The 10,171-nt window shown below is 46.8% G+C and overlaps 1 protein-coding gene across 1 annotated transcript; it reads right to left on the reverse strand.

The window, feature by feature from the left end:
- Positions 1-4,670: 4,670 nt before the first annotated feature.
- On the reverse strand, positions 4,671-6,920 carry LOC123056025 (subtilisin-like protease 4). Its single transcript, XM_044479795.1, has one exon. It carries the CDS (start codon positions 6,918-6,920, stop codon positions 4,671-4,673), a length of 2,250 nt encoding a protein of 749 aa, XP_044335730.1.
- Between the last annotated feature and the right edge of the window lie 3,251 nt (positions 6,921-10,171).

Here is a 10,171-nt window from a genome sequence, read left to right on the forward strand (position 1 = left end):
TTTGACGAGGCAATTCGTGCAACATAACAACGTATACTATGTGCTCTTTCTCCATATTTTTCCCACTGGGTTTTTCGGAGTTTTGAGACATGGATATACGGATAACTGCCCAAGGGGGAGTGTTGGGATACTTGGGCCTTAGATGGAACAAGTCATTGGCCCATTATAGACCAAGTCCCTCCACTTAACGTTAAAGTGGGCACTTATCCCTCCACCCCTAGATATATAAAGAGGAGAGCACCCTGTGTATGAAGAGTTGATGATGATTAATAAAGAAAGACTCTCCTCTACATCTCTGTGTCCATTTACTTTCTGTACCTGCGCTTGATCGGCTACGACGCTTGCTCCCGCTCTGCAACCTTGGACCGGACTTGCCGGCAGGAGTTGCGGAACAGATCCATCGTGCTGCAGCTCCAAGCGTACGCCCCCATGCAACCGCCTATTTCGATCTCGCCGAGAACTCTGCCTCCTTCCGATTGCTATTCCAAAAAACGCCGCTCTTCGGATCGGCCCTCGTCTGTACATGCCACTCTGTTGCAAACAATGTAAATCCACAACTAGCGTTTTTCTCCTCTAGATCAACTAACTGGTCTCTGATCAACCTAGCTCATGATACCACTTGTTATAATAAATCTGAGGCACTTCGTCGATCATCCGAGGACCAAGCAATCACACGAGCACGACACCGAGATTTGTTAACGAGATTCAGCAATATGGCTACATCCCCGGGGCCTGACTATAGGCGCTCCTCACCATGACACCGCTACAATACCGCACCCGGTCACCCTGGACACCGGCACATGCCGCTGGCTTCCTTTGCATTCATGTGCTACTATGTTGGCATAGGTTACGGCTACCCGAGTGAGGGCTTTTGGTGGCCGAGCTACAGGCAGGCCGGAATCCGGCTCATCTGTTTGGGCCTTGGGATTCGGAACCTGTCAGTTCATGGCAGCTGCGTTGCCAGGCCTAGTGAGGGAAATACGGCCCATGATACTCCTATCTGCGCGTAGGCGTATTGTGTTCGACCCATCGGACGGAGCTGTTCCCGAGCCTGGAAAGGGCTGTGACATGTGTGTCCTGCGACGGGAATTTGGGACATGTTGGGTGGTTCAAAACAGCACAGGTAAATGGATCCAATGCGACTCCGTCAGACCCCACCCCACGCCGCTCGGGCTTACCTTATGGAGCAGATAGAGCCACGGCACAAGATTCGCTCCCCACCCCATTCTCTTTCACACACCAGCACGGCGGCGGCGACTGTGCTCCGGCAAGGCAATATGTCCACCGACGGCCTCGAGCTCGACGGGTATGTTCATTTTGCTACGCTGATTCCCTTCTTCTCTCTCTTGCGTGTGGATTCAATGGCGTGGGATTGGAAAGTACTTGCTCATGTGGCTAGATTTGATTCTCGCAGGGGTGTCTCCGTGCCGGCGGGCTGGAATGGTTCTATCTTCCCAGTGGAGTTCCAGGATTCCATGAGTGCAGCAGGTTTAGACATCGACAAGGCAGGTGAAGAAAACAAAGACGGAGATGGAGATGGAGACAGATACGAGGTGTCCTCTGAAACTACGAGTGGCTAGAGTAGACATGGAGGTTAGTAAGAAAACATTTTTACGTATTTGCTCATGTGATTTTGCGGCTGTTCAGCAAGTGATCCTGCGTCGTAGGTGTGCTGTCTAGCTCACTTTGGCAGTTTGGCAGGTAAAAATGAACTTTTGGTTTCAGTTCGGATGCGCGTTAGCTTCAGTACTTCTGTTGGGCGAATATGATTGGATTTTGCTGAATCAGTGTACGCCTGCAAGAATAGAAAAAGTGCTGGATTGGGTTTGGATTTCAGTATATATGTTGCAACGTTTTATTTGGTGAGCTTGGTTTCAGTGGAAAATTCTTGTTGTTAGGAATTATTTATGTGAGACACAGGAAGAGTTCGGATTCAGTTTTCTGTGTTTTAGTTCTGGATTTTGGTCGGATTGAGTTCGGATTCAGTTAGTTGAATTTGGCTAGCTAGCTTGCAAGTTGATTAGCATGTTGGTGTGGCGAAAATGGTGCTGGACGGGGGTGTGCTATTATATTTGCAATGCAAATTTGTTTGGGAACAAGTTGCTTCGGATGGGGGTGTGCTGTTTTGGATATTTTCTCTGTACCATAGGGAAAATGTGTGTTGTTGGCATTTAGAAGAAATGGTTCACTGATTCTGGATTGTGCCCTGTTTTATCTGGATTGTTAGTGCTAGTTGTTCTGGTAAAAGAATTAGATAGGTTTATGGCATTTGTGGAGGGAGGGCGAGCATGGTAGAGTGAGTAATAAATTTTGTGGAAAATGTTGATTTTCCGACTCAGTGTCTGTCTGCAATGAAAAAATGCTCAAGTGGGATCGGATTCAGTGTCTATCTTAAGAGTGTTTATTTGATGAGCTTGGTTTCATTTGAAGGCACGGGATTAAATAAGTAGTTTCGTAATACTGGTTATTGGCAAGAACTGTGATGAAGTATTGTTTTTGGTGGGATGGAAAGTACTGAATTAGAATTGGTATGATATTTATTATTAGGGAGATTGCTTCTGATACATGTACTTGGACAACAAAACCAGTGAGAGTGACAAATTGGTCCATTTTTTGTGGCATACACAACCATGGTTTAGGGGATTTCCAAGCATCGGCTGGATTGGGTTCGGATTCAGTTCATATCATAGTGTTTATTTGGTGAATTTGGATTCAGTGGAAGGCACGGCAATAAGTAAGTAGTGGTGTAATAATTATTTATCCGGAAGATTTGTGATGAAGTATGGTTTTTGGTGGGCCGGACATGACTGAATTAGAATTGGTATAATACCTGATATTTGGAAGATTTCTCTTTGATACATGTGCTTGGAGAACAAAAACAGTGACAGTGGTTGGTTGGTCCATTTTTTCCATAGAGACCCTGGTTTAGGGGATTTCCAAGTGTCAGTTGGGTGTACATGATTTTTTTTAGTTTTAAACTGCAGCGGGTGGTCTTCTTATTTTGGCGTTGGTGATTAGCATTGCATCACACGTTGTTTGGTGCAAATCCCTTTATTTGTACACTGTCTGTCGATTTTTATAATTCTGTCTTTTTTGTTGTGAGACATTGCTTCAGGGTTAGGATTGGGAAAGCACCTGATGAGAGGGAGATGAACCCTGACAGGAAGACAACTCTTGAATAATCTGTGCGCGCTTACGCAGAGAAGGGGGATGGCATGTTGTCAATCCCAAAATTGGCACAAGTTTTGATTCATTGGAAGAGGCTTATGAGTTCTACAACCTATACTCATGGGAAACTGGGTTTGGGTTTTGCACGATCTGCAGAGTGCAGGGCCACAAGGGTGCAACATGCCCCCAAAGAGGTGATGTGCCGAAGGCTCCAAGGAAATTATCGAAATGCACAAACTGTGGGGTGGTCGGCCATCGTTGCAATGCTTGCGGCGCTAAAAAGAGCGGTCCATTCGAACCAAACTTCCTCTAGACTAAGGATTGATGTGCTGATCCTTTGTAATGTTTCTTCCCAGAAAATCCCAAATGGTGCAAACTTTGTCTTTCTTGTAGTGGAACAACTTGCCTGAACTGATTGTGATGTTCCAGCTGGTTTACTTTGCCGGTGCTAGTGTATACAGCATAGTTTTCTTAATCCATGTACTGTACCCACTAGCAAAAAATGTAGTTGCTGCCGCTGAAACAAAAAAATGGTTGTTTTGCTATCTGCGCATGTGATCAGGCTGCTGGCCAGGGGTGTGTCAATACTAATTAATGTTCCTTTTTTATTTCTAAACGCACTTGTCTATTCTGTGCAAACTACATTGGCTACGTTGTTGTTTCCAGTACCAAACTGCTGTTTTTTAAGAAATTGTGGTAGCATGCTTAGTTGTGTCAACATTTAGCCATGCAAATGATTCTTCTCCATTTATTTATGTGTGACATGGCAACCAGGTTCATACGAGTTCATTTTTTTCAATCTATTCAACTCGGTCATGGCATGGCAGCTAGGTTTATCGTTTTAAACAGGGCGTGCTGTTACGCCAGATGAATTGACAATAAGATGTCATAGCTTTCGTAGGATTCTCTCCATTGCACTTTGAAACCAGCTGGCAGGGGAGAGCACGTGCCCTCTGTCGATGTACATGCATTGAGTCTGTAGGAGAGTAGCGTGGGTGTTGCTGAGTTCCATGGTCTACAGCTACGTATCTGCAGGCGCTGGTTGACTGGGTTCCGTGCTTACTCCCTTTCTAAAATATAATCACGGGAAAAAAGAGATAGATTATGACTTGGAACCGAAGAAAATAACGAATGACTGAGTGAAAAAGTTAGCGTTAAATCGATCGAATACATACCCTATACCCTGCCCCTGCGGATCCCCATGGTGGTCCGACGACTGAGATTAAGGCCTCCTGTAGCGTGGCCACTATTGGCATTTTCCGACCGATAAGAGGACTAGGATACAAGTGTCCTATTAGAACACGATTAAAAACTACTCAGAGTCCAACTATAACCTATCTCGTACATAATATTCAACACAACTCTAACACAAGTCTTGATCTTGAAGATTTACTCTTCGCTTTGACACTTCAACCCAAACTTGAATGGCTACATTTTTATTCCAGCTCCAACTTGTCGTTGTCGAGATGGTCAGGCAACGTACCTGTCGGGGCGGTAAAGCTCTAGTGTGTCGCAAAGGTGACTGAGATGGGGATCCTCACGATGTGGTTGTCCGACACCCACCGTATCGCACCCTGCACTGCCCCGGCGCTGCTGTTCTTCGCCTCCACGCTTATTTCGAATCTTCGGGCTTGGTTCGTCTCGGTGAACAGAAGCTCGGGTGGGAAAACAGTCACGTTCACAGGGCTGTCTGCCGGAATCTCGACCTCGGGGTAGTATATTACCTCCGGCGGCACCTCTCCGACGTTCGTCACCGTGCGCCCCACCGATATTGGAGGACTCGAGCTCCATGTTGGCGGGAACGACACCGAGACCGACGGATAGTTCAGCTGGTAGTCTGGGATCGCCATGTCAGCCGAGCAATTCACAGCACGGCGCGCGATCACCGAGACCTCTTCACTTTTGTACATGCCGCAGAGGTAGCCGATGTAGTCGTCCGGGGAAATGTCAAAGACCAGGCCAGGGTCCACGGCCTTATCCGGATTGACATGGCCGGCCCCGACGGCGAAGAGGTCGGCGGCCTTGTGCTGCTCGTCGAGTATCGGTGTGCCGGAGCGGTCGGTGACGTCGGCGGTGGTCATGATCGCGGACTTGATCGCCGCCGGCGACCAGTCGGGGTGCTTGCTCTTGATCAGCGCGGCGACACCAGCAAGGTGCGGCGTGGACATGGATGTGCCGGAGAGGATGTTGAAGGTCGGCCTAAGGTCAATCGACGGCGGGCCGACTTGGAACGGCCACGCCGCGATTACGTTCACGCCGGGGCCCGTGATGTCGGGCTTCAGAATGCCGGGGCTGTGGACGTTGGGGCCACGGGAAGAGAAGAAGGTGATGACTGGCGCCGGCGACGTGCCGAGGACCGTGCCTCTAAAGGAGATATTTGCCATGGGGTTCGTCGTGGAATTGATGTAGTTCTTGATCTCCACTCCAGCAGCATAGGTGACTTGCGACGCCGGCAGGACGTGCGCGACCGGGGACGTGATGTAGGCCTGGTAAAATTGGTTGCCCAGAATTATGCCTGCGCCTCCGGCTCTCAGCACCTCGGCTCCCTTCTCCACCGGCGGGATGTTGCCGCTGTCGCACAGCACTATCTTGTTCTTGACGTCAAAGCCGTCCAGCGAGCCATTGCCACAGAACTGGACGGAGAGCGTCGAGTTCGCACCGGGGTAGACCAACGGGGCAGCCACCGAGTTGTCAGGCTGGTAGAGCGACTCGCCGTCGAACGAGAGGCTGTCGCCGATGGTCACTTGTGCGCTGATCAAACGGTCCATGGTGCTCGCGGCAACGGTAAGCATCCATGGTGCCTCATTCAATATCGAGGAGTTTCTCGGGCCGGCGTTGCCAGCCGCCATGCTGACGAAAATCCCCTTCTCCACTGCGGCGAATGTGCCGATGGCGACGCTGTCATTGTAGAAAGACCGCGGCGGAAAGCCGAGCGACATGGATATAACGTCGCAGCCGTCGGACACGGCGGCGTCGATGCCAGCCAGTACATCTACACCGGCGCAGGCGCCGCTAGCGTCACAAACCTTGTACATGGCGAGGTGTGCGCGGGGCGCGATGCCGGACGCGGTGCCGTTGCCCTGCCCCTGCACCTGAGCCCCCGGCACGGCTGATCCTGCGGCGGTGCTAGAGGTGTGCGTGCCGTGCCCATGCCCGTCGATCGGAGGCACGGGGGCGGCGCCGGGAGCGCTGCTGTTGCCGCTGCTGATGAAGGTCCGAGCACCGATCAGCTTGTGCCCGTTGCACGCGGAGCCGTTGAAGTCGCACCTCCCCTTCCACTTGGCCGGCGGCGGCATCATGCCGAAGCCGCTGAAGGAGGGGTGGTCGGGGAAGACACCGGTGTCGAGCACCCCGATGATGACGCCTTCGCCGGAGCCGACGGACAAGTTCCTCACACCCAGCGCCGTGTCCAGCCCGAGGAACTGCGGCGTGTGCGTCGTCTGCACGTGGTAGATCACGTCCGGCACCGCGGCGACAAACCCGGGCATTGTGGAGACGGCTTCGAGCTCTCGCCGCGTCAGCCTCGCCGCGAATCCGCTCGCGACGTGGTGGTAGGAGTGGAGCAGCCGGCCATGCTCGGGGAGGAAGGACTGGTGCCACGCCTTCCGGCCGTCGTCCGTCGTGCCGAACAGGCGTTCGTCCTGGGGCTGCACGTGGATGACGTACGTGCCGAGGTCGTCCCCAGCGGTGACAATGGCGAGGAGAAGGAAGGTGAGAAGGGGGAAAAGCAAGGAGAGCTTGAAGCTTCCCATGTCTAATTACTTCTGCTACGTCCAATACGTGTGCGTGCATGGCCTTTATAAACGCTAGCTGGCTCCTTTTCTTGTTCTAGCCGGAGGCATTGTTATGGTCGAGAGACAAGGAGCTTTGGAGCAGGGAGGCAGACGATACATGTGTCCGAGGATGACAGAGAAATGGTGATGGATGATTGGTTGCATTGCTTGGCAATTGCCGTTCCGCGGCATGCAAAGACAAACTGATCGAGAGTGTCATGAGCCTCATGGACTCTCAAACGGGTGCTCCTTCGTATTCCTCCGTCCCAAAATAATTGAAAGTTTAGGTTTGTACTTTAGATATATGTAAATCGTCTGAAAATTTGGTTTGGATCTGTTGATTTTTTTTCGGTCATTGATTTCTGCTTTAAGATCCGTGTACTTTTTTTGTTAGTTTTGCTAGAACTCATTAACAGGCCGAAGCCCATTCCTCTTCTTTCTCCTTTGCTTTTTCTGTTTTCTATTTTTATGCATTTTTCTTTTCTTCGTCTCTACATTAATTGGTGGTGGGTATTTCTGGGATGTTTAGCGAGGATACATATATACATACAAATAGTATATAAAACTATTGCCAAAATTTCACTAATATATGATTGTTCTTTGCATACTACAAAAGTGTGCAATTTCGATGCAAGTTTTTTTATTTTATTTCTTCTTTAGGGAAATACCAACGCCACTACTTCATTGTTTAACTTAATTATTTTGTGCAAATTTAGTCACTGTTTGCTTTAGATATTGTTTCCCAATTTCTTTCTTCTTAAATGGTAATACCAATACCACTAATTCATTCTTTCTTAGGAAATTTAGCTATTTTGAATATATTTTTTATTTTTATTTTCTTTCTTCTTAAAGGGTAATACCAATATTAGTATGCCACTAATTCATTACTTCGTAGCAATCATCTTTTTTGCGAAACTTGACTATTATATGTGTGTTCTTGCATATTATAAAAAATGCAACTTTTGCGTTAATTGTGTGCAAATTTTATCAGTATTTTATTTTATTGTTTTCACTTTTTTCTTCTTAAAGGGTAATATCATTAGTACTAATTCATTCCTTCTTAGAGACGCAATTTTTTGTGTGTGTAAGTATAAATGCAAGTACTCACTCCGTCCTTAAATAAGTGTCTCAACTTTAGTAAAACTTTAGTACAAAGTTGTAGTAAGGTTGAGACACTTATTTTTGAATGGAAGGAGTAAATAATATGTGTGTAAATTATACTACAATGTGAAAATTGCATATGCTTATTCTTGGCATATTTTAGAAAGTGCAACATTGTGTGCAAGTTTTTAAAAGTTTTTCTTTTTCATTTTCTTTCTTCTTAAAGGGTTCATTCTTTCTTAGAAATGATTTTGGTTATGTTTTTTTATTTTCCTTCTCTGAAAGTGTACCAATGCCATGAATTCATTCTCCATAGAAAACTTTTTTTAGTTTTTATCTCGTTTTTTAGTTTTTTAGCTTTCATTTTATTTTATTTTGTAAGGGTAATACCAATGTCACTAATCCATTACCTTTTAGAAAACACTTTTATGCGAAAATTTCACTAGTACTCCGTATATGCTTATTTAGCCAGGTAACGAACTAGCCCAACTCAATTTGCCTATGTGTGAGGCATGTACGTGGCTGGCTTGCATGATCGATTTACAACCATGCAATATGGCCGGCCTGTCCTGTACTCGATGGGAGTATCCAGCGTCCCGTACTGTTTTGAAAAGAAATATCGACTACCTGATGATTTTCAAACCACGGCTCATTTTCTTGAATATGTGACAAGCCTTGCAAATTGTGATAATATGTATCAAATTAGTGGTTCGCATAACCCAATATTTGAAAATTATGGAGGTGCAGGCCCAAGTACTTCGAATCATCAACAAAAAATCCAAGAAAGAACAGCTAAGGAAAAACGTGACAAGAAAAGTGATCCAATTTGGGTCAATTCTGATAGAAAATCGACTTGCCCAAATTGTGTTTTCCGGCGACTTGTCCCTAGCGACTCCCCAGGTTTTGTTTAACACAGTACAGACGCAAGCATGATATGTCCATTTGCATCATGTTTTCCTAATGTTATTTATAATGTTTTTATGCATAATAATGCTTTATGGAGTCATTCTATTGTCTTTTCTCTCATAATATGCAAGGTTCACACAAAGAGGGAGAATGCCGGCAGCTGGAATTTTGGACCTGAAAAAGCTACGTCAGAGTTATCTATTCTGCACATCTCCAAATGAGCTGAAACTTCACAGAAATTTTTTATGGAATATATTAGAATTATTGGAGCAAATAACTACCAGAGGGGGCCCACCAGGTGGGCACAACCCACCTGGGCTCGCCAGGGCCCCCAGGCGCGCCCTCGTGGGCTGTGCCCTCGTCGGCCCACCTCCGGTGCCCATCTTCTGGTATATAAGTCATTTTGACCTAGGAAAAATAAGGAGGGGACTTTCGGGACGAAGCGACGCCATCTTGAGGCGGAACTTGGGCAGGAGCACTTTTGCCCTCCGGCAGAGCGATTCCGCCGGGGGAACTTCCCTCCCAGAGGGGGAAATCACCGTCATCATCATCACCAACAACTCTCCCATCCTTGGGAGGGCAATCTCCATCAACATCTTCAACAGCACCATCTCCTCTCAAACCCTAATTCATCTCTTGTGTTCAATCTTTGACCGGAACCTTAGATTGATACTTATTGGTGACTAGTAGTGTTGATTACATCTTGTAGTTGATTACTATGTGGTTTATTTGGTGGAAGATTATATGTTCAGATCCATTATGTTATTTAATATCCCTCTGATCTTGAGCAGGATTATCATTTGTGAGTAGTTACTTTTGTTCTTGAGGTCACAGGAGAAATCTTGTTGCAAGTAATCATGTGAACTTGATATGTGTTTGATATTTTGATGATATGTATGTTGTGATTCTCTTAGTGGTGTCATGTGAACGTCGACTACATGGCACTTCACCTTATTAGGGCCTAAGGGAATGCATTGTGTAGTAGTTATTAGATGATGGGTTGCGGGAGTGACAGAAGTTTAAACCCTAGTTTATGCGCTACTTCGTAAGGGGCTGATTTGGATCCAAACGTTTAATGCTATGGTTAGATTTTATCTTAATACTTTTCTCGTAGTGGCGGATGCTTGCGAGGGGGTTAATCATAAGTAGGAGGTTTGTTCAAGTAAGAACAACACCTAAGCACCGGTCCACCCACATATCAAATTATCAAAGTAGCGAACACG

The sequence above is a fragment of the Triticum aestivum genome, chromosome 2D (genome assembly GCF_018294505.1).
Source record: "Triticum aestivum cultivar Chinese Spring chromosome 2D, IWGSC CS RefSeq v2.1, whole genome shotgun sequence".
Taxonomy (NCBI): Eukaryota; Viridiplantae; Streptophyta; class Magnoliopsida; order Poales; family Poaceae; genus Triticum; species Triticum aestivum.